General features: G+C 33.9%; 1 protein-coding gene across 9 annotated transcripts in view; it reads right to left on the bottom strand.

The window, feature by feature from the left end:
- The window catches only part of LOC105458502 (calcium/calmodulin-dependent 3',5'-cyclic nucleotide phosphodiesterase 1A-like), an 86,184-nt gene that overhangs the window by 36,544 nt on the left and 22,896 nt on the right, over positions 1-26,744 (bottom strand). For 2 of the 9 annotated variants that reach the window (XM_011703849.1, XM_011703856.1), the window contains exon 1: positions 6,546-9,013. The exons of 4 other annotated variants lie outside the window; for them this stretch is intronic. In XM_011703849.1, coding sequence (XP_011702151.1) covers positions 6,546-6,717 — 172 coding nt within the window. In that variant the 5' untranslated portion in view covers positions 6,718-9,013. Of the gene's footprint in view, positions 1-6,545; positions 9,014-22,226; positions 22,675-25,637; positions 26,218-26,744 lie in introns of those variants that run through there. 3 more of the 9 variants (XM_011703848.1, XM_011703850.1, XM_011703853.1) reach the window with 3 other exon arrangements.

Here is a 26,744-nt window from a genome sequence, read left to right as displayed (position 1 = left end):
AGAGAGAGAGAGAGAGAGAGAAAGCGCTTCGGCAAAATAATCTGCCAAGACGTATGTACGCCTTTCACCGAGATCACAGTTTATCCGTTTGATTCTACGCTTTCTTTTTCGTAGTCACGATGTTTGATTGAATCCGATTAAATAGTGACATTTTAGACTTCAGAGAAACATATTTTGCTATTTTTCAATAGATAAATTTTCCGATTCTACAATCGAGTCGATTTATCAGCCAAATGAGAAGTAATTAGAAACTATGCTTTTTCTATAATATTATCTATAAAGATTTAAAATTATATTGTTTTCAGGGTTGTACTCTATCAAATATCCATATTAATATTTTGTAGCACACGAAAATTATATAAAGATTATTTAAAACGACAAAATATTTTCTTAACTCTGTTACTTATCTCTCAAAATATTAAAAGTCTTATAAATAACTTTTATGCTAGAAATAATCGAACGTAATGTGAGCGCGCGTAATAACGCGCGCATGTACAATATCTATATTATTAAAAATTATTTTTAAATTATTATTAAAAATACTGCGAAAAAAGAATTATAATACTCTAAATAATAAATAAAATATTGACATAAAAAAAAGTTCGAATTCAACAAAGGGTTATTGCGAAATATTTGATTAATATAAAAATATATCACAAAATCCTTATCGATACAAAAAACAATTATATAATCTGTTTTGTATATTTTTCCAGCTTACTTTAGATCTCAAAGTTGAACGCTACATAAAAATAAAAACAATCGATATCTCAGTTTTTAATTTCAAATGGGTATTACCCTCTAATGTACGCGTGAATAAATTTGTGAAATTCGTAGCAACCCGGCATATAATCGCAATTGACGTGGACAATAAACGGACTGCTTATCGGATGGAGTCGTCGCCCTACGGCATCCATTCTCAACGCCGCGCTTCCAAAGCATGAATTATGCATCTCGCTGAGAACATCGATATTACTCTTGAACAGAAGATGTTCGAACCACACTATTGCAGTAGGAAAATGATTTATTGTCCCCAATCTCTCTAGCGTAAACTTGCAAACTTTTGTCGTGACTGAAGTGATCGCCACCGAAGAGTGCATCAGCAATGGCTAATAAATCTTTAAAATAATGCTCTTTTTATATATTTACTCGTATTTTGATAAATTATTCGTAGAAAATATCGATATTTCCGATCGTGAGAAACAACGTAAGAAAATCGATAAACAACGTTAGTAATAGCGTATTGCAAACGTTAAATAAGTTTCAGGTAAAAATTGTAAACTCCGTTTTCGTGACAGACGAATTTGTTGTGTTACATATATTCGTCGTTGCATAATCGTAGTAACTATTAATTTTATATCTTAATTATGTACAATCAGATAATACGACCATTTATGTATCAAAATTGAGCCCAGAAAGTTTAATTATACTCTGTCTCGTTCGATTTATGATGTCTCTGTGTAACAATTAATGAATTGAATTTAAATTATCTCCGATTCCCAAATTATCTTTAGATAACTTTGCAATGTTTTCAATAATATTTGTGATATATTGTAGTACAACAACCAACTAAGATACATCAGATAATTGCTAATAAGTTTTAAGAGTTTTAGAAACGAAAAATTAAAGTTGATTTTTATATAATACTATTAATTTCACACAGGTTTAAAACTATGCGTAATTTTATTCTTTTGTTCAAAATGTACGTACATTTATATTACATTACATTACATTACATTACAGTTTATTAGAGTAAATGTAATATTCTTATGTTATTTTTCTCTACGCATTGTAAAATTATTTATATGCTATTATAAAATTTTTTTTAACTCGATGTAATTAAAAAAATCACAATATAAAATATCACAAATATTACTCAAACTTTAACAGCATATTATTAATATTCAAGTATAAACAGTGTATAAACATTTGGACACAAAGTAACTTTACCTAATATAGGTTGCAGAGCGCAGCATAACTGAAAGCGCTAAGCAAGAAGTTTTGTGCTTTACAAAGGAAAGGCAAACAATTTAAAGATTTCGTAAGATTTCTATAGTGAAACAAATCCCAATGGTGCGACCGACGTGGACGAAATTGTTTTCCAAGTTTAGTCACAGTTCGCGTTAGTCGTTTTACGGTCCGACGGGAGTTCGAAGCTCTTAGTAACATTTGGCCGGTTGTCGCAGCCTCTTTTCTGCTTCTGCAAGAATTCACAGCGACATGCCGCCGCGCCCGCACCGCGATTTGACAGACACGAAATACGCCTTGTGGATAAGCTATTTTCAGATCCTACGGTAATATCCCTAGTAAAGTTTGTTTGATAAATCCCGTTACAAAAAATTATCCAAATATATCTCATGTATATCTCTTTTAAGAAATCACAAATAAAAAATTTAGTTAATTTTTAAATGTCATTCCTTAGACATTTTGCAAATCATCCTTATGGAAGTATATCGTTCAATATCATTCAATTAATAACTCGACATAACGATGACAAGTGATAACGATGACAAGTGACTGATAGGCAGAATAAGCGTCAATACTATCTCATACAATGAAGAGAATTTTATTTCAGAAATAATAGAAGAATTCACCGAACCGTAATAGCACGTGCGCAGATCTTTAGTCGCGGTGCTTCTCGAAACAGACGAAACTAAATCTGGTATGATTTAAAACAGGATTTGACAATTAGGAACTTTGTCTTTTTAAAGATCATTTTTATATCATTATTAGCAATAGATGATAAAATGTGAATTAAGATGCGAATGTGTTAAAGGTGATCCCATTTTAATCGAAAAAAATTACATTGTGTTAATTTACATTGCAACGAGCAATAATTAATTTGCGAGGACTCGTTACAGAGAATTGTTGGTACAAAAAAAGCAATTTACACGACTTAATTTTTTGCATATCAAATAATATTTTCAATCAGAAATAATTACTGATTTAAATTGAAAAAAAAAATTTAATTTATTGTTTCTTTCAAATATGTCAATATCTTGCTTTGAAAATAAAATTGACACACACACACACACACAAAATATAATGGTATATCTCTTATTAATTGTAAACAAATTACAAATGCTACATAATAAAACTTATGAAAAAAAAAAGGTAGATTTGATGATACTATATTTTTTAAGTAAAAATAAATAACTGTATATTCACTATGTTCCATAGACATAAATCATATAAGAGCAATATGAGAGGAGCAATTAACTGACCGGCTAAAATGCGACATTTATGTGTAATCGATTGACTATAAGTAGATGTTAACGGATACATGTAAATATTGAAAGACTGTTACAACGATATTTAGACAGCGAGCAATTAATGTTGTTCTCTATGACTTGATGATAAAAAAACGAGTATCTATGCACTCTTTATCTATCGATCTTATAATATTTTATAATAGGTGTACGCGCCTCTCTCTCTCTCTCTCTCTCTCTCTCTCCCTCTCTATTAAATAATTACAAATTTTGAATTATTAAAGTAATTTTTGAGCTTTTATCGAATATAACACTATTTTTTTCGATAGCTAATATTAGAGAAAATTGATGCATAATATATGTTGCGATTTGTGCGATGATAACAAAGATTGGGAATGGAAATTGAACGTCAACCTTTTCTTCCGTCAAATGTCATGGGATTAATTAAACCTGCAAATTGGTGACGCTGAGACAATTCTATTATATCTCTCGACTCATATTAGAGAAAACGAATAGACGCTCCAAGAAATTTAATCACACAAATAATTTCGTCACAAATAACGGTTAGGTATTAATTTCTTCGCAATAAGTCGACAGAACAGTCGAGTTCAGTCAAGTATAAGAAGAACGATGCAAAGATCGACGCCGATTAAAGACGTTAATCTCATTAAATACTTCTCATCTCTGACCCCGAACTTTGTAACCGAAGACTTCGTGGATTAAGAGATTTCCCAGCAAATGTCCGCATGTCAAGAAGTTTTGCGAAATTGCAAAGAAATAAAACAGAATTTTTTAATCTCATACGTATAACGTATATTCGCTACATACAATAATAATAAATAAAATTTGTTCATATCGCACGACGAAAAGATCTAACGCGCAGGAGCGCGTAAAAAAAAGAAAAAAGGAAATAAGTGGATCACAAAAATGAAAGTCTCTTTAAAACGAGGTGTACGTCTTTCATTAACCGCGGGCGACCAATTTTTTGCGGACGACCTCTTTTGAATTCGCTTTAATGATAGTAGTTTTCGAGTTATGTCGAGTTGCAGCGGCAACCGTATACGCAGCCCATATTAATGTACATTCTCTCTTTCTCTCCTGTATCCTGAGAAGAGAAAAATAAGGTTTACCGGGAAGGGAAGCAAACACGTTTCGCTCTTGTTCTCTGTCACATTAATGCATGCAAGATAAGTGCAAAACGCTTCACACGGCGCGGCGCGGCGGTCCGGCGATGGATTTGCATAATTCTTAATAACTGCTCTCGCACATTCGCGTGCGGTTTTTTGGTTGGGCATCCGATTACGCTCTCGGACATTATACACGCGATATGCGATACGCGATATGCGATACGCGATACGCGATATGCACAACGAGATGCAACGAGATGCCACTATTGGAATATGTATATTGCGGCTAGCGAACTTGTTAATTATTAATAGCGAGATTATATAATTACAATCGACTCGTATTTCGGTTATCAAATGAATCGTGGAGAAACATCAGTTTAATTCTAAATTACATTGTTACGATGCATTAATTACGCCTGTCGAGCGCAGAGAGCCTCTCTCAACAATGTCGAAATGAATAATAATCATGCGGAAATATAATCACATTGCATCATATGTGGAAAAAAGTCAGTCAAAGAAAAGTATCATTACCTATTGATAAATGTAAGTCGATGCATCGTTTCGTACAATAATATCCTTTTCTAAGAAAAGAATATTTATGTGCATTTGTAGATAGTACATCATGAATTTTAAATATTAAATGAATTTATAAATTTTAAGAGTTTGTATTTTTAGAATAACTTATGTTCTTAAATCTTCAAATTTTATAAATATTTTAGATCAAAGCTCATGCTAACTTTACTTTCGCGAGTAAAATTCATTAAAATATTGATTTCATAAAAAATATTTCTGAACTCAAACTTACCGATACTATATATGGTCGATACTATATCGATTTTGTATATGGGAAACCTATAATTGGATCTAACAGACCGATAGTTTTTTTTCCGTCGAAAAATATTAAACTTCCGCGAGAGCACTCTTAAAGATTGCCATTACGTTCAGGTAGACTTTAACTGTTTTAACTCTTTCAAGTTTTTATTCGTTAAGAAATACATTTTTCATAAATATTACAGTTTCAATATGACTAAAGATACTTTAGCATCTTTATCGAAGTAGCATCATTATCGAATTAAAGATTAATTTAATATATATATATACCTATATATATAGATCGGCGCGCAGTTTACTGTAGCTGAATTTTTTTAAAATTAAAAATATTATTGAGCACCAACATTTAACTTTGACGATATTTGGCGTTTTCTTATTTGTTTACTGTATATACTAGCGGCTTTGTTGAATTTATTTTTAATATTTTTATTTATTAAACTTGTTAGAGTTCATATGTTTACAAGAGTACTAGAACCTAGTTCAGGCACGCATAATCTTGAACATAATTAGACGCGAGACAGCGAGTTAATGTGCGACTACAGCGTCCCATACTTGCATAACGATAATATAACTACGTGTTATAAACCCACGGCAAACTGTAAAATGCTAATTATCCTTCAGGATAACAAAACAATGTATCATGAACCTCAAAACTGCGTGAATGCACTTGCTTTATTGCGGAAATTAAATCTTTGTAAGGATAAAATAAAGTAGCGTTCTCTTTACAATTTTTAGCAACAAAAAAAAAAGAAAATCAAATTTATTGCAATTCAGTGTGATTGGACATTATAATTGACATATTGATTAAAAATCAAAAATATATGACATTTTGATTTTTTATTACTTTATCTTATTGGCAGTAGTTACATTTGCTCTGTTAGTATTATACGCTCACCGAGCGTTCCAATTACTGTATTCCTCGAGCAAATTCGTTGCCATAACATTTCGAGTATCTCGAAGACTGAATAAAAGAATTCGACGTCAGTTGTGCTTATTGTCCCTAAGCGTAACGATATAATTCAATCCTACGAAATCTTATGTAAGATTTAAAAGAAGAGAGAGGTCAAGCATTTTTTTAATATTATTTAATTTTTTATTTCATTAGCTATGAAGAAAGTAGATAAGAATAATTATTCTTGCTCGTGTACTACTGCTCCTATTATTCTTCCATAAATTCATAAATTTAGATGTTAAATATTTTTAGGAGGCTAATTTGTTTTGCCATTTCTCATATGTATATTGAATAATAATAAGCATCACATAAACGCTTCTGTTACGTCAAATTATTATCCGTTATTATTTACTTCAATATCTTGGTATTTATTCAGACATACTACCGTTTATCATGTATTGCATGAGATATTATCGCATCTCTACTCACCGATCACGTAACTGTATCCGTCCAAGGTTAAAACACATTTGCGTGTATTTGGCGAGGATGGAATGCATGGCACTTGTCTCCGTGAAATTCGCTTGCTGGGACTGCACGAAGAACCAGTTGCACCTGGATCTGAATGGCACTTTTGCACTGGATCTTTGCCTGGTCTAGACATTATTGTCAATCGTGATTACTCAGTCTTATTTCCTCGATATTTTCGCCAATCTTTTTATTCGAGTATCGAATATACACAAGACGTCTTCGCAACTAGGACATATTATTATATGTCCTGCCATGTCTCTCATCGCTGCCATGTCAGTCAATGCATTCCCTAATTCTTTCGATTCCACTACCGCAATTAAATCGATGCGCGATTTTATTCCTGTTTACGATATTAGTATAAACCCTCTACGCACAGTCTATGCTTTAGCAGTTTAGTTTATATACGAACCGTGTTCGGTTTATCTCATATGCTGCTTTATATCGCGCATGCCGTACGTGCAACGCGTCGAGCGTTACGCGGTTCAACACGAGATTCCAGGCTTTCTGCGCGAGAAAAAAATCATCAGAAAGTACAAGTGTGATGGGATTCGAATTCCCGTTCATTTTTCTATATATATTTCGTATATGTGGAAATGACGTCAGCTATGTCTCCTCCATGTGAGAATCATATTTACCGAGGAGCACTCAAAATGTGAATAACCATTCGTTTTTTTTTTGTTTTCAGGCAAATGATGGCACAGCAATTTAATTTTCAATATGCGCGAAGAGGAAGAAGAAAGCTTCTATCTTTTCATAAATGCGCATGAAGATTTTATCATAGAAAGAATACTGCATATTTATCTTTATTTTTATCTTTATCTGTTTCTGCGATTCACGCATTATTGTATCTAACATTTTTAAGGACGGTTTATTCGTGTTATCTCTTACATTTTTATCATTTCTTTTTTACATTTTTTGCACTTTTTACAGGCAACAAAATTTTTTGTTTTTGCTTTGTCTGAGATGAAACTTGTCAAACTCAATATTGATTTAAGTTTCAGTTCTGATCGACGAGCTGGACGCGATCATCGAACAAAGCAAGAATGAGCTTTTTCACAATCACAATCTTGCCCGAGACTCGATTCTCGATTGGAGAATCATTCTTTAATTATTGTGTTTTCCTGTCGTACTCGACAGCACATAATTGCTGAGCGGAAATTCTGTGCAACGATATGGACACCGTTTTCGCGCGCGCATGTGATGCAGCACAACGCGCCTCCGCGTGTCCTTTGTAGCGTTGAGAATGGCTTTTGAAAGTAGAAAAAGATTTTCGGAAAAAAATGTGCAGTTTCAGTTGTAAAAAAGTTTATTTTCTGTACATTGTACAGAAAATTGGCGAAAATAGGATCTCAAATCTACCCTCCTTAGATTGTACATACCAGCTCGTCGTGCCGAATACGTTTGCGAGCGGCGCGAAATCACCGGCGTATATGCTCGTATTGCTCGTGACGTGCGTCTGGCCGCGAGTTCTTGCCCTGACAGATGGTATGGAGGGAGAACGAAAATCAGGCGATCGATTCACGTTACCATAACGTTAACGTCGCAGGTTGGTTACCCGTACCGGTGCACCGGCGCGCCCATGCTGTCTCGCTTCCGACATGCCATGCTGCGCGGCACGCACGACTTTTCACGGGATACGATTCGAAAATGCACGATAGCTAACATCGTGCATATTAGGCTCTAGCTATCTTTATGAATTCCTCTTTTTGCAATCGCACGTTTCACGCGATAAAATCCAAGAGAAACTTTCTCATAACTGCACTCTGGCAGGATTGCATTCGTGCTGTCACTTCCAAAGTTCCCGCCCACAACTTCGTTCGTTGAACTCGTCGAATTGCACTGGATTCTCGCTTTCTCTTATTGTATATCGTATATAGAGTTTCGAAAATTAGTACCATCAAGTAATATCCAATTTCAGTCGTTACACGCGAATAAGCATGAACGAGCGGAGCTTTTATCTTTTCACAAGTTACGACACATAATCTCGATTAGCCAATGATAAAAGAATGAGATAACGCCGTCAGGATAACACAATATTTGTTAGTTCAGTCTTTTTATAATCGGTATTTCTTGATGAAAGAGATAGAGAGGGGGGGGGGAGGAGAGAGGAAGAGAGAGAGAGAGAGAGAGAGAGAGAGAAAAAGAGATAAATCGTCGCAGGTATCTAAAAGCTCTGCGTATGGTTTGCACTGAAAACTGACAGACGCCGCATGAATCGCGCGACCAGTGGAAGAGCCGAGCGCCTAGTCAGACGCCAACGGTGATCATCTGGCGGCAAGAGCCCGAGAACGAGAGATGACGAGACAGAACGAGACGAAACGAGACGAAACGAAACAAATGGAACGAAGGAGTAACGCGCGCGTTGCCACGAAACGCGCAAATCACCAGGAAAATGGATACGAACGTCCGATCTTAGCCACGGTACCGCTACAACTGAACCACTCGAAACCTCCACCTCTCGCCGTCGCGTCCTCCCTTCTCTTTGCCGCGTCCCGCTCCCGACACCCCGACAGCCCATTTGTGACCTCTCTCTATCCAACCACCATCCGTTTTCATCTTTCATTCCCGCTCCTCGTTTCTCACTATCGTGGCTTCTTTCCCTCTCGTATCTTCCCTGTCCGTCTCTCTCTCTCTCTCTCTCTCTCTCTCTCTCTCTCTCTCTCTCTCTCTCTCTCTCTCTCTCTGAACCAAAGCTTGCCAATACTTTTTGCTCTCTCTTTTTCCTTTATTTGCACCATACTTGAAACCCTCTTTGCCCTTATACTACATATACGCACATGCATGCGTGCGTGCGTGCGTGCATATATGTGCATATATATATATATATATATATATATATATATATATATATATACTATGTGTGTGTGTTTGACATTGAACATTTCCCGAGGCTTTCTCCGACGCATATTTCGTCACCGATCCGGTGAAAAGATACTTGAGCTATATTCCAAAATGTTGCTTTTGAAGAAAATTTTGTTAAAACATTTTATCTATAGCATACCGTAAACTCTAGCTTGAAAATGATGTGCGATGAAGTGATTTTTATGTCACTAAAGTATTTTCTCTTTTACTTTTTGTTATCTTTATTTATTTAGCTGCTATCATCATAGCGAGTTCACTGAAAAATGCTCCAAAACAGGAACGATATTTAAATGTTTATAAGAAATTGTATATACAGTAAATCACATATATGTTCAATGGAAAATATTGTTAAATTCCTCATTGTAATTGTCTCTTTTATTATATATCGGTATTTTTATTAATCTTACTTAATTTTTCCAAGATTGTCGCCTACATAGGGAAATAACATGAGGAAAAAACAATATGAGTGAGAGAGAGAGAGAGAGAGAGAGAGAGAGAGAGAGAGAGAGAGAGAGAGGGACACACAAAATTATCACTTATATATAAATCTATCTTTTCTGTGACGAAAAAGACGAGGAAATTGAACTGAATTGTGAGATTCGGTCACTTTAACTGAAGAACGTGCTTGCTCATAAACTGCGTAAACGCAAAGTAAATAAATATATATCTTCAAAATTAGAAGTTTCTCTTCCTTCTTTTAAGACATATTTTTCATAATCAATTTCAAAAATCCAATCTTTCTTTCAGATCTATTTTAAATAAATAAAAATATCTTGAAATAAATCGAGGAAAGACCAAACAAATAAGACTTTTATTTACTTCTTCACTATAACAGACTGATTAAACACTTTAGACGCGCGATATCATGATACAAAAATCTTCAAAGATCTTGAAAGATCGGAAATATAACAGTTGCCGCACCATTAAACTTTTGGGGCTTGCTCGAATTCAACGCGAACTGTCTTTCTCTTTCTAATGACTATTACGTCCGCTCTTCTTTTGTAACGTAGCATTCATTCGAATATCCGTGCCCCATCCCTTTCTGCGCAATAGCTTTTTATCTTGCTTGCGCACTGACCGAAATATTCAGGGAGTTTCACACGTGAATTTTACACATTAGCTCTCCTGCGTGATAGTACCGCACCTATGAGCCACTCCTACCGTGACCCAACTAATTGCTTAATCAGATACTTACCTAAATAGTAAATATCATCAAGAGAAAAACAAGAAGCACTAAAAAATCTTGATCTATAGTTAAAAAAGTGGTTTCATTAAAACAATGATTTACGTGATATTCACTTATTTTGTGACGTTGAAATGTGAAAACGGTACACGTTAGAAACAAATTAAAACAAGTAAAAAAGCAAATTAAAACGTATAAAGCAGAGATTCTCTGCACGATGATATGAATAAAATTACATATCTTAATAATATAGAAACATTTCTCTCCATATATAGATAGAGTTGTTTCAAAGTACAATATTATATATTATATTGTATATATGTGTGCATATACACACAGTTGTAATTATAAAATATTGAAATTTTGTGCAAGATCTAAATCGAAAATGTTGTGTTATATCTTTAAGCAGAGTAACAGAGAGATAGAAAGAGACATTTTTTTAGGATAACAAATTTCTTAAAGTGATCTGAAAGTGTAAGATTTACACTTTTCTTCGAGAAATTTTACGATGTAGGAATAAAGGAACTTCAGTCTCCTCGTCTTTCCTTGCCGAGATTACAACTCTAAAGGGGAAAGCAGATTATGACGAAACGGTATTATAATAGTTGGCCAGATAAGCTGTGCAGTAGCCAGCGTTTATTATAAATGCAAATGCATTCTGCTCGCGATATTTCTGCTCTGATAAAGGGGAAAGGAATAGGGGAGACGGCAATTTCGATTACGGCTGGTCGCGCGTATCTGCGAGAAGGACGTCAATTTAGCAGGAAGATAATCTTGCTGTCGAGTACCGAGCCGTTCTAACCTTCCTCAAACGAAACTCTGTCTCGAGAAACCTTCTTCCGTCGCTCTTATAGATGATATCGCTACAAATCTTATTCAGTATCCTTTTCTCTCTCTCTCTCTCTCTCTCTCTCTCTCTCTCCCTTCCCTATCCTTTTTATGTCTCTTTGTTACATGTCTTTTTTCGTCTTTTTTCCTTGCTTTTTTGTTTTACGATGAAATCAGCATGTCATGTAAACGTATAATATGCATCCATTCGTCCAGTTTTGTGAAGGTGCAGGACGAATGAACACAATAGAGTACTTCGTTAAATGCGTCTGCATCTGATGAATTAATGCATTCGCCTGTAGTTGTTGGAAGCACGCTTAGTTTGTTCAAAGATAATAATAGTCAATGAGGACGACTTAAGTACAATGTAGACAAGTACAAGTTTGCCGCTTATATCGTGCCTGTCGATCTGATGAAGAAATGAAAAGCGAGAAATGATGACATAGAAATGATGATACTTTCATATTCGACGATTGATTGATTTTCGAGTGAAGATATATCACACGCAACATGGAGAAGCGCGCATGAAATGTATTCTACGCTCGTTTCAATTTGTTGAAATTCCCTTTGATGCTCTCAACTCGACGTAGTAATGTAGGTTCTGGTTTCCTTTCGTTTGCATTTTGTTTCTCATTTGCTCATTCTCTTTGCTTTCTTTTTCTCTTTCTTTTCATATCTCTCTCTCTCTCTCTCTCTCTCTTTCTTTTTATATATTATAAAGTACATTCTAAACAATAATAAAAAAATGAATTTATATTTAATTTTGCGCTTTTCCTGTTTCAGTTTCTGATCATTTATCTGATGGTTTATTGAATAGAATAAAAATTGTATAAAATTATATGCAAAGAACATTGATATCTATGTATTTTATATTCAAAATAAATGTCTAAATAGATGCGTGTTTTCTAAAAATCTATTCTTTCTGAAGAAATAGAAAACATACCGTCTTAAAAGCAACTCTACACTTTCTATCTTATACTTCACATATGCCTCGATTTATTTTGAGGGGTTTATTAGAAAATTAAAGGTTTTGGTTCTGCAAATTAAAAAAAAAATGTATTTAAAAAAATAATAAAACCTTTTAGGCGATATCGCTCAGGAACATTGGCGGCTGATAGACGCCACAAACAATCGTAAAGTTGTGTACGGACGATTAAATCAATTCAAGGAGCATGGGGGTGAGAAAGTTTAAATTCCATAGCGATATAAAAGCGTCCAGTGTTGCAAGAGACGCATAATTCACCTGACGCCGCTATAACGCGGCTATTTTTTTACGATAAAAATGCCGTGGTTCGCGCGATAATGCTAGGTTCACCTCTATTTATTATACGCGACGCACTTAATAGCGATCGTTATGTACCCATCAATTAATACCTGTGTGCTCATCAAACAGACAGAAGAGAAACGCGATAGCGGGCCATCGGGTTAAACCGACGTCGGAGTCAACCAATTAAATGTGGGACTGCATATTCCTATCTGCAGCACATGTATGTCCTTTATGTCCGGCTTAATGTCGCACTAATTATCGACTGTTATTATCGGCTCGATAATAGAGACACTACATCACAGACCGGATTCGTCAGTAATATCAATGACAATCTGATTAACAAAGACATTTGTTCGTTGTACAATAAAAATGATGAATATAATCGTGTCCCACATGAATATCCTTGCTTATATTAGTAACGTTTTTATTTGTCGTGGAGGAGCGATACTATAAGTTGCACTTTGGACTTTGAGCTCGAGCAAATTTCTTTGACCTCGCGAAAAACGCGTTGATTTTTATCACTAGCGCCCTCGTGCTCCAAGTATTATATAATTTTTATAAAAAAGCGGTATTCGCTTATATTTGCTTTAAAAGTTTCCGAATGAGCGCGAATCGTGCACAATCGGCTATAATTGCAGTACGCTGTCTAATAGCTACGAGACTCTATGTATGTTGAAAAATTCAAAGTACAATAAATCAAATTAACTAGCTAGAGTAATGAGGCATTGTTGAATTTACTCGTAGCGAAAAATATGAATAGATCAATAGAGAATACATAGCTATCTCTCGCTAACAAGAAAAATTCAACTATATAAATTGGTAATATTATAACTTACGTAATTAAGTAAGTAAGTAAGCGAGAAAGAGAGAGGAGGAGGGAGATAAAAGGAGCAAAAAAAGAGCTGTATTAAATTAGTATAGTAATTTAATAAAAAGTCAGTTCAATTATACTATCACATACGCATGAGTATATTATTGTATATATATTAATATCACGTGAAACGTAATATAAAAACGTAATATAAATTAATTTCCTCAGTTAATTAATATGTTAATTAATGCCAATATTACAGTAATACTATAATATTTTTGAGCGCACACACACGGCATAAAGCACTTTCTTCCTGTGTGAGCATACGGCTGTACGAAATTGGATCAATGAAACATTAGGAACAATGGCTCGAATAAATTACTCCGCGTCCGCAATTATATCATTCATTAATTTAATTAAATTCTATATGCGTCGAGACCAGTAAGAACGGCGTAATAATCCGTTTAAATGTAATATCAAAAAGTATCTAACAATATCGTAACTTTTTCATACGTTCCGTAGTTAATTAAATATTCAAATTAAAGTAGCAGACAGTTCTCTCTCTCCCATGAGAAACCATTGCCATGTAGAATTAAAATCAGTCGCGCGATTCCAATGGTGACCACACGTAATCCGGGTTTAAGTCGAACTACACCGCAGACGCGTAAACTCTGGCCTAATTTCGCACAACCCAAATTCAATCAACGTTTAGTAAGCTCCATACCGCTAACTGTTTCAATTTAAGATTACCGTGCTCTTGATAAAGTCCACTATAAAAGAGTTATTATGTGATAAAATTTTCACGTTGCAATAAATATTTGTCAAACGAATATTTTTTTTTTAAGTATTTCTTCTAGGGAAAAATATCTTATTGAAATCTAAAATCTAGTCCTGAGACTGTAACTCCGCGATGCTTCGTGAAGATGGAAGATAGGGCCGGTCTGTATATATTTTGTTAAGGAAAAATCGATTTCTTATAATTCTGATTAATATCAATTTGTCATACAAATTTAGATCGATCTCTTCCTATGTAAACGCGTAGGTACGCATTGCGCGTCGTGCAACGTCGCAGCTGTCAACGCGTACATTGCAATCGCGTACATATGGTACTTTGCATGCGTATCTAAATTCTGAACAACTCGATTGTCATAGGAAATATCTTGGCGCGTAATATCATCGAGGGCATATTTATTTTGTGTGAGGTACAACGGCGCACACACAATATTGATGACGATATATCTAAGGATGACAGCCTCACGGGATATTTCAGAGAGATGTTCCGAATGTTAGTTGCGCGAGCGGTGTATGTGTCAAGCCCGAGTGATGTATGTCATGATTGACAATGACTGCCGAGTTTCTCATTGTCGACCAAACGATGTTATTTCGATTACGCTGACCTGCGTGTACCAGATTTACGACGTTATAAATGATGAATCTGAAATTATCACGCAGTTTTACGACGTGCGCACTACCGCGGTGCGTCTTTATCGCCGCGAAATATCGGATAAATAGCGGTAGCGGACTCCGACTTTATTCTTTATTCTCGCTTGTCATCGCTGTTATCTCGCATCGAATAGAACCGAGCAGCCGGTCAATAGATAAACCAATAATGTACCATATCGTAATCGAGAGTCGTAATCGGTCCCCAAGATATTACTTGAGAAACAATTCACAAACGATTCACTAGGATAGAACAACATTAGAATAGTATAATAAAATGGAATTTAGATCAATACTTGATGTGTAACTTATGCGATTGCCATTTATCGACAATTAAAGGAAATTCTTTAAACAAAAATCTGATAAAGATTCTTAATTCTTCCATTCAGGATAGTCTGCATTAAATCGCGATATAATTCTATAAATGCTTTTTAATCGCGAAACGAGAAAACTTGGTCACTTTAGAAATCTGTGAGATTAAAATCGATAAATCTAATTAAGGTTTAAAATATAAAAATATAATTATAAAATTTTAATTTGCAATTTCGCCAAGGCAGCTCCCTGCAATATCCTAACATGCGCGGTTACTGCGATTGTGAGAAGGTTCTAGCATACACCACGTACATACGTTTAAAGGCAAACAATGCAATCGATTCCTGTTCCTACTGCAGCTCTGCTGCAGCTCTACTTTACCGACCTCCGGAAATTACGGCAGACTATGACATTTCCGGTTAATTTCATAGGCATTAACAAAAGGGATATTAATGTTCGACAGAATTAAAGCCACGCGTTTCCCTTAGTTATCTGCTTTCATTACAAGCATACTGTTACTCCGATATAGACCGACGAAACCTTTTTATTCTTCGATAAAAAATATATGATAAAATCTAATTGCATCCACGAATATGAATTAAATAACTTTTAAATTTAAAAAATTGATAATAATATTGTATAGTCAATAAGAAATAAGTAATATATGTATATTTGCCTCTCTCTCTTTCTCTTCCTCAATAATCTTATTATTCTGTTATCATTTGAAGAAAGTAATAGTTGACACTTCAAGGGACTTGAATATTAATTTATTGTAGTAGTAGTAGTAGTAGTAGTAGTAGTAGTAGTAGTAATAATAGATGCATCAGATGACCCAATCTTATCACTAAATCGGCCATAGCCATCTCTGGTCGACAGTCGTGCTGAAAGATTAAGACATTAATTGTATGTATAATATTATTGTTAAACAATCGGATAACCGAATATATATCGTCGTGGCAAATATTAAAAGTGTTCAATTAAGAACAGAATCGTCGAAATGTAGCAGACGTTTAACATGTCTCTGTTCCCGCAAACAATATGTGCGTTATCAAAATATGATGGAACACAAACGAAGCAAGTTTTGCGACCTTCACCTTTGAACGTACAGCGAAAGATACGTCAACGTCTCCGAACAAATGCATCGTTCGCGACGACACGCGTCAGTAAATATGCGCATACGAATAATTCATCGTATTCATGATAATTCATGATATTTACTATTGTACCGTTCGCGTTTAAAAAAGTAGGCGTATTCTGCATACAGTTGAGAACTCTCTTACGCGAGTGGATACATTTCTTTTTTTTATTATCAGTCGTGGATGCTTTAATGACTCGCGCATGCTTATCGCTATTACGCATTGTTCCTTCATAAAAGAATATTTCACATACCGGCTCGAATATTCATCCCGACTATGAATATTTTATTGTGCATTATATTATACCATACACTACATACCTACAGTCAACAGAATGGCGAATAGATGCGCATTATTTTGTTATCAGAGAAAATAGACAGATCGTCGATCTTTTAAACATTATAGAAATTGTTGACATGCCGACAGTTCACTCGAGAAAAAATTTCCAAATAATATAGAGCCTATGTTCGATAATCATGCATCTATAAAATATCCAGACATTATCCAATGACAGAATGATTGTAAATTGTATTTTTTTATGCATGCATACGTCCATCAAATTAATCAATTATTAGAAGCGTCAATTAATTTATACGGATAAGGATAGTATCGTGCCGTAATACATAGTATACCGTGATATCGTTGCAAATAGAGTACCGTTCGGTATCGATCGAGAAGGGTCGAGTTGGAGAAAGCTTTGCCATCGGCATTTTAGCTGGCAAATGGCCAATCCTTGCATTTTCCGACAAGAAAGACTAACGCGAAAATATAAGTGCGACTCTAGGTTCTTCGTCACTTTTCTATCCGCCGCCATCCGCCGGCATTTTATTTTATTTAAAAAAAAAATACTCTACAAGCTAAACGTGATTTAGCATTTACAAATTACCTAATTGTAAGATGAATAGACTCATATAATGTTTTACTATATATTTATAAATTGACTATAAAAATATATTTTTATAGTCAGTTTCCCATAATCTTGCCTTATGAAGCAGTTAATAATTAATTCTGAGATTTATTAAGTTTCTATGTACATACATTGCAAATGGCTGCACCGTTCAATTTGACGACTCCGTCGCATTCATGTGAGAGACAGCGAGGGACTAATTAGGATTCTTCTTTGACCCCGTAATAATAATTTCGAGTCTTAAATTGTGAGATCCCCGCGGCAAATTTCGTAGAATGCTTAATAATGAAAAGCATGCAACTTTTACAAAAGTAGGACATTTTCAGAAGAGAGAATTTTACTATTTTGGAAATATATAATATTTTACGTGTAACGTAAACACATACATTACAATACATTTTACTGAAAAATGATAAATCATACGCGAATAAAGTACAAAAGCGACTTTTATTATCTTTATTTAGAAGAAAATATAAATTATTTATTAAATAAAGATTATTGTGTTTGAAAATTTAAGAAAATGTTGCAACGCGCGCGCGTATATAAACGAAAAATAGAATTTTTATTTGTAACATATTATTTGAACGTTTTCGTAATTATAATTCTTCTTAATAAGCTATATAGAAAGAACAAATTTAAGAAAGAATTTATGAGATCAAATACGTCATTTCTATAAAAGATACGCGATAATGAAACACATCGTTTCATTAATTCAACATCCTATTACTATCTATTTTATTTTAGTGATAGAAAATGGAATAAAAGATTAACGATTGTTTATGAGAATTAGAAAATTTCGCTATATCGGACGCTACATATAGAATTTCAACCGTTGTTTCGATACAACGATCATATTTCACCGTAAAACTCACTAAAGCATTGTGCTCCCATTACGAATACGCGTGTTCGCTGTGGTTTGTGACGCGGTCGACAACGGATACGTAACTAGCGAATTCGAAGCAGACTAGGAAAAATCGACGCATTTTTCTATTAAACGAACCGGTATTGTATCGAAATATTTGGTTAATACGCGAACAGAAAAATGTCGATTCAATAATACCGAGAGCAGTATCGTGCAAATATACGCATCGCGCGCGCGGACGATGGCTTCCATTGGAATGACGTCGTCACTGGCACGTAATCCCATTCATCTTGTCACTGACTCTCTAAATTCCCGTCGATATCTACTGCCCAACTATCGCATCGTAGATAGATGCAGGATTATTGGGGCACTTCCCCGCCCCAATCGCGTATTTTATTGCTAGACTATTATTCAAGCTACTACGATAAATTAAATCTTCATCATCCGGTAGACACATAACTTTTGATATACAGGTACTTCGAATCAAATAATCCAAACATGCTAACCGTGCTCGCGAATGAGACAGCGCGCAAATTAATGCGAACTCTGTCGTTGCAATTAACTTATCTCTGGCTTAATTAAACGGACAGCCGATTTTCGCTGGGCAAATCGATACGATCGTCGACCGCAACGGTAAATATACAGTAGCATTGGAAACGACTTGACTCATTGTCAGTTGAATAAAACGCGAATAATATATTAATATAAACAGCAAAACGAGCAAACGTAGTAAATAGTACTGCATAGGATACTATTTCGGAATTAAAAATGATTAAATTCATAACGAGTTTATTTTCAAATTGAACTTTTGATATCGTAATACTTTTACACACACACGCACGCACACGCGCGCAATGTAAAAGTAATTATAAATTTAGATTATTTATTCTCAAAGATTAAAAGGCCTATTTTGTATTTCTGTGAAAGAGATGTCTCTTTATTGCATCTTATCTATTATATATGCTATATCATTTTGATAAATTTAATAAAAATTGACAATATCATTTAGTTGTATTTATTAAGGGTATCATATCATTTTCTGGATTAATTGATTTTAATAAAAGACCAATAAAAGGTTTTTGCGCATCTCTCGAAACGTCTATCGAAGTCGTCTTCATTAAAATATAAAGTATTTGAAATCTCTATATAGCTGAAGCGATATTTCCATACGATTCAATGTTTATTAAGTTTATTTTTGTTAAAATGAAACTCTCCAAATGTTTTCGCGGTCTTGTGCAAATGTCTGAAATAACGAAGAAGAAATACCATAGTTCCGTGAAAACAAGGTCGGCGAAAAATATTCGTTTACGAAGAGAAATGATACTATTATCGTCTTCTAAAGAAGCGACCGTACAAAACGATACCAACCGGAAAAGCACGAGACGCTGGTATATTCGTCTAAATGATAAGAATAGCGCGCTACCCGTTACAGAAATTGGAAATCAATATTTAAACCCATTCTTGAGGTGTCGTGACCAAGCTGGATTTGCGTGCGGTACTGAATAGATAAGAAGAGTACCAGAATAATGTTACGAAGCAGTGCATTCTTATCGAAAGGAAACGTGTCGTGGATTACTTATTATCGTTATTTTTTATCGTAATAAGTACCTAGCGGCTTAATCGCGCGATCAGATTTATCAAATACGCAATCGTAAAAAACTCGTACAGTCTGTATCCATAATGTTTTTTTTCAATTTAATGTTTTTTTCGTTTTAATTGGATTCATCGTTTTAATTTCTACAAATATTTACGTTTTGTTCTGCAGTTAGTTTCCAGTAGAAAATGGCGTTAAAGAAAAAAGAGTATATATAGAAAAATGGAATTATCATTAATCATACGAGCTATATAGTATGTAACTCAATCAACCGTACACATGCAATGCTCGAAAATCAAATTTTTTAAAATAATAAAATAAGATATATGCAGAGAGAGAGAGAGAGAGAGAGAGAGAGAGAGAGAGAGAGAAAGAGAATCGACAATAAAGGTTTTAGTATCAAACAGTTGATTTAATTTCTACTTTTGTAAAACAGCATAATCGTATCATGGAACAAAGTAATCTAAAGCTTTAATAAAATATAACTTTGAATAATTAATTAGCTTGCGTTTCATATTGTTTTTAATATTCCGTATATCGAATTTATTATTATTGGCATTTGCGCGCGAAATACCTACATATTAAAGAGATAATTTAATTCAGAACTTGTAAATATATCTCGTAACGAAATATTTGCATTCTGAGAGAAACATCTATCCTATAGAATATTTTTGACACATAAATGTACCAAACAAATTCATACACGCCTCATGTCTCATTACATATATAAGCGAATAACGAATTACATAGCGAAAAAACAGGCAGTAGTGTAGCAGTAATGGTATATCCCGACTATCTTATTTTACGGTAGAATAAATGTCGGCAAAACTGAAATTCTCGGCACTAGTCCTTAAATTCTGTTTTTGCATTCGGGCCTTGGCAAATTTATCTTCACGCTTGGCATCTTGTGAAAATTCTTTACGTAAAGACGTGACTCGTGTTACATCCAATGTCGACTTTGTTTCGGTTTATTTGGTCCGCGCGCGTTTATTTCTTTTCTCGTACGATCTTTCCTTCCAAACTATTTTCGACAGCGGTTCCCCAATAACTATTTGCAATTTCTTCGTGGCTAAAGATAGTATTCAAATTCCAAAGATTTGTTATGTAATCATGTCCACGGCATGCTATTTTCCGATTCCTCCTTCACGAGAATGTATGATCGTAGACTAATAGGTTGCGACATTTTTTTTAAATTTGGTTTTGGAACGTACTGATATTTTGTAAATGCGAACCACGGTTAATGTACATACTGTCTCTAGACTAAAGATAGTACACCAATCGTGGTTAGCATTTGCAAAATATTAGTGCGTTTCGAAACTAAATAAAAACAAAAGTGTCGCAACCTATTTGTCCACGACTGTACACATTCTATTAGACAGATTTATACAGACAAATTCAAACCATATTAAAAATAACATATATAATGTTGAATTCAGATTGTAGTTCGTTAATTAGTAGAAGTTCTAATTGCGACAAAAATTTTTATTAAGAAAAATTTTAAATTTATTAAAAAATCTGTAAAAATTGTATTGTACGTTTATCTAGAATATATTTTTAGAGCCAAATTGATTTAAACTTGAACTAACAATAAAGTTGCAACAAACTTGAAATTCCAATTATGCGAAAAGACGGCCCATACAATATACGCTGTAAATTAAAGTTTCACAACTTAGCGACTATTGTTCACGGATCAATGGTTTCAGCGAATCCCACGTGCATATGAATCGACATTGGATCGGAGTGATTTCTCATAAAGGATTCTATATATACTCGATAGCTGACAAGCGGAACTCTCATTGTCATACAGATACCTATATTCTTTTCGCAACGTGTATTCAAGAATGCTCTTAACGCAATAGATTCGTACAACAATATGCAACGCATGTCTCATGATATTTATACTGTATATATAAACGATATAAGAACAATGCAAAACTATTATATGTATATTTAAGTAAATAAGATAATGTAAAAATTAAAATGTATTAATTAAGTCGAAATAATGCCTGAAAATAACAAATGTATACGTCTATCCGGCGACTCCAAATCTGCTCTGTCTGTCAACGGCACTTCGATCCATTGTTAATTTAATTTCAATGTTAATTCAATTTATATTATTTTCATACAGCTGAGTTGATATTTTATTAAATTGATATCAAGATATTAATTATTTTGAAATATTTTGTTAATTATATGTCTATCGCAAATGCTTAATACATGGTCTACAATGGGTAGTAGCGTAGGCTGTAAGCCGTAAGTTGTAAGAATTAAATTGATCAATTATAGACAATCGAATATGAAGAAAATAATTGAGTGTGATGACTAGTTCTTACGACTTACAGTCTATTGCTGCTATCCATTGTAGATCACGTATAATCGTCAATTGATTTGAATAATTTTTCAATCGATACGAAATAGATTTGTATCGCTTGACAATTACCTATCGTATATGTTGCGCCATCAAGCTGAAACGTGGCGCTCTTGCATTTTTTGAAGAGTTTTTGATGTAGCGAGTAAGCCGGAAGCTTCGGCAAAGGAGGTGGTGGTGGTGGTGGTGGTGGTGGTGGTGGAAGTGGCGGCGACGACGGAGGTGAGCCGTTAGGACTGTGCTTCACGACGTTCCATTCACTCTGATTCATTTCTTAGTCGGAAAGGAAACGTAATCACAATTTCCTAGCCTTGCACTCGACAGTAAAGCAGGCAATTCGTGCGACTTTAATCGCTGGATGCATGCATGATTCCAGAGCACTGTGCACTTACTAATTGAAAGTGTTCTCAATCGTCGATCTCAACACGATTCGATTGTGGTCAAACTATAATGTCATAAATTGTCTCTTTTCAATTCCCGCGAAATCATCATTCTTCTTTATCTTCCTATGACGTGCAAACTTAACAAAAATTATTTTTTTCTCATTCTTGAAGACTTGCCACACACTTCTAATTCTATTCCATTAATAACATTTTGTTCCGTAAAAGTTCTTTCCGAGTTTAATACAAGATAGTAAGCATAGTATTAATTTATTCCAAATTATAATTTTAAGAGACTCACAAATTTAATCCGGAAATTCGTATAATTAGAGAAATTAATCTTTTTACTGTGAAAGAATTAAAAGTCTTTAATTCAATCCAAGGTTTAAAAATACCTGCGTTATAAAATAAAAAGACTTGTAAATCAATGGTCCCAAAATCAATGTTAATAAATTTTAAGTTTACTGAAACTATTTGCCATGGTTTATCAACAGAAAAAGTTAAATAAGTTTCGATAAGAAAAAAAATTAGTATCACTGGCTCTATATATACACACATATGGGTGTGTGTGTGTGTGTATATGAATTACACATTTACAATAAACTACATATTTTTATACTGTTTACCGTTGGATAAACATGTAATATGAATCGATATTCTTAAAGTGGACCATTCATTGGAGCTTGTTCTTCCGATGCATATACTCTACAGAATGCGAGTATTCATGTACTTTGGAACACTTAGAACAATCCAATTTGTGTTGAATGTGAATGTATGCACGATGTTGCTATTGTTGTTGTACAGTAGCCATTATATTAATGAGATAACAACGTTATTCTCGTGTATTTATATAAATTAAATAAAGGTTATCTAAAAAGTCACGAAATTGTGTCCTTTATTAGAAAATATAAAGTAATTGTAATTATAAATTTAATTAATATTAATTTATAATTTTTTATTGGCAAATCATCACTTGTTAAATTCATTTTTTATAAAAATATATATGAAAATAGATGAAGAAGTTGCATTAAAGTAAAAATTTCATTCTTTACTGTCTCGCATAAACTGAAATACATACATGTGTCTAAGGTATATATATGAAAATAAAATTAAGTAACGATGAAAAAAGTCAGTTAGTCGAAATTAAAACTGCGTTAAAAATTTTTTTAAATAATTCCATTACGCCCTTCTTCGACATAGTAGAATTATATTTTAGCATCTAGTATATATGTATGTATTGTACATAGTGAGTGTATAGATAAAGCGTGTCAATTAGAGATTGTCGACTGATCAATTTGCTCGATTCCAGTTTGACTCTGTGGTGTCTGAAATTCATCATACTAACCGTTACCAACAAACTCTGCTCTTTCTCTTCATCACTATCTTATATCTCGTTTTACTTTGTGATTGATTTCGCGTTGAAAAAGGATAATGAATAAAACAATGGAGAAAGCCGATCATTTGTAAACGGTATAGATACGTAGAGTGGATCATATGCGTATGTGTCAAGTTTTATCTTATTTTATTTCATTACAAAATATTTATGATTGAGACATGTATTATCTGCGTGTATAGAATACAAATACTTGGAACGATATTCACATTTTCACGTTTTTTCGCCGAGTGAATTTGAATTTCCACTACATTCCACAGAACGATCTGGAAAATCTCCCGTCCTCACACTCTCACCGTCTTTGCATTCGAGAAATTTATCACGCGTTATATCATTTATGGTACATTTTGGGGAACCAAAAAGCGGTCAAATTTCTGCACGATAAATATATTCACAATGGCATGTGCTTCTACGAAATGGAGGGGGAATGTGCGTCCACGTATCTAATTAAATTCATATTGTTTTCACATTGGCAACTACTATTTCAGCTATTTACAATTGATTTTTATGTAAAATCAACTGTAAACCTTTTGTCCCTCTTTCCTCCTTTTTCGTTACTCTTACTTTCCTTTCTCTTCTACTGGTATCTTTTATTTATAGAATTCATTATTTTATCATAATCAGATTTCTATATGCAGTACTAAATTAGATTAAGTGTAAGACTAGATTGCATAATACTATAAATACAACGATGCGATTAAATAAAACGCGTTATCAAATAAAAAATCAAACTGTAATAACATCAAACTGACTGTGTCGTTTTCGAAACAATTTAATTCGTGAAAGCAAAGCTCCACTTTCAACGGTACTAATTTAGGTCGAGTGTAATGACAGGCAGAACAATAAAATTGAAAGGAAGGGATACATTGCTGTGTCATTGTTACACCACACAGCCTTCGAGCTTAATAGTTATTGCTTTTCCGTCAAGATCATTCGTGCGACTGCATTAAATCAATCTGCTCTATTGTAGCTGTTATTATTTTGATTAATTTGTAATTATTTGATATATATCTTTTGAAGTCGATCAGTATCCGGCACTTCGCAACACATTTGTTATTAAAATCACACTTTACTTTTGTTAATAGAATTCTAGGCAGCTTTCTCTGTACAATTATTATTTTCTCAGTGATGGAATTTATTTAATTCTCTCTATATATAAATTCGTATAAATACTATAAATACATGAATACTCGTATTTATTACTATTTAAATATAATACACATGAGAGAGAACGTAGATAGGTAAGAATATTATAACAAAATATTTAAAAATTTAAAGAAAACATCATTCTTCTAATTAATAACGTCCGCGACGTTTGCATTGTTAGTTAAATTATTAATGTATATTTAATTAATAGACTTTTAGTTAAATAATATATGGACGTTTAACGATTTTTATGTGTTATTCCAAAAATACAGAAATTAATGTGTAAAATATAAAAGAGTATATGTATAAACAATTTTTTAAACAACAAATTACTTAAACTATCAGAATTTAACAAAAGTATTTAGTATTATATGCACAATATTGTATATACACCTAATCGACCGAAGAAATATTGTAGCAAATAGAAAATGCCTCGAAATTCGCAGCTCGAAAAGTCATTAAAAAATAAACTTTATATGCTTATTACAATCGTTAAAAAACAATTAAAATAATTACAAAGATTAAAATAATACAATTTGTAAAAGAAATCAGATAGGTACATACAAAACGTAAATTTTTATTATTTCATGATACACTGTTTCTTCATATCAAACACTTCACTGGCTTGTACTATTAGCTTGCACCATACTAACGAGACTTCAGTCTCATATATGTTTGCACGTGGCGTAAAGAGAAAGTACACAAAGTATCCACGATATCTCAATATTTCCGTGTCGCTCGAGCGATTCGACACAGTATTAGTCTATCTTTTGTATCAGTTAGGTCTATTATTTTGTGTACAACAATCAGACGATTATATCCGCGCGAAACGAGCAAAGTCAATGAAAAATACAGAATTTATTCTGACACGGATCCGCGGATGCGACTCCACGTGCCACGGTCCGCGATGCGACTCAAAAGCAGCTCGAAAGCTCACCTCGGAAAGCTTGCGCATGCGTGCGGTGGTGCGGCTCGACGAAAGCCAATCCGCGTAAGCATGTCTCCGTTTGTAAGGGTTAAAAAGAAAAAGAGAACGAGAGCGAGCGGAATGCACGCAAGCACTCTCGAGGCACTGCTTCGTAAGAAATTCGTTCTCGTAAGAAATTCGAGTGTATGCACTTTTCGCGAAGAGAGAGACGAATGTAAGCACGGGCCTACGCTGACCTTTCTAAGCGGCGCACTAAATCATCCGTAGTAACATCTAGTTAATCTAGTAGCATCTAGTAGCAGCGTGGTAAACGAATTACTTTTCCATATTAACTTGCTAATTTTAGATTCTCGTCTAACAGACACTTTCTCAAACGCAAATAAATTTGAAACGTTTAGTGAAAAATCAATAAATTTACTTCTTTGCGTAACAAACACGACGCGTCAGCATTTTACATTACGCCAAAAGTGCGTAAATTTTATATTTGAATACATCAATATATTATCTTTTCATACGAGAACATTACATCTCTACAATTGATATTATTATTTACGTTGATACGTGTTAAACATACAAATCACTCATAAATTGGATCGTATAAAAATATAATAAATTTTCATCTTTGAAGAGATAATGAAGAGAGATGCAAATTGTCGTTCGGAAAATCGTACGTATAAATTTCGAGGAACTGTATTTATTTGTGAAAATAAAGCCGGACCTCTAGATCGAAATAGTTCTTGGCT

Source organism: Wasmannia auropunctata, unplaced genomic scaffold (genome assembly GCF_000956235.1).
Source record: "Wasmannia auropunctata unplaced genomic scaffold, wasmannia.A_1.0 LD334508.1, whole genome shotgun sequence".
NCBI classification, from domain to species: domain Eukaryota; kingdom Metazoa; phylum Arthropoda; class Insecta; order Hymenoptera; family Formicidae; genus Wasmannia; species Wasmannia auropunctata.
The sequence above is the reverse complement of the archived record's forward strand: the minus strand, read 5'-3'. Positions and strand labels throughout refer to the sequence as shown.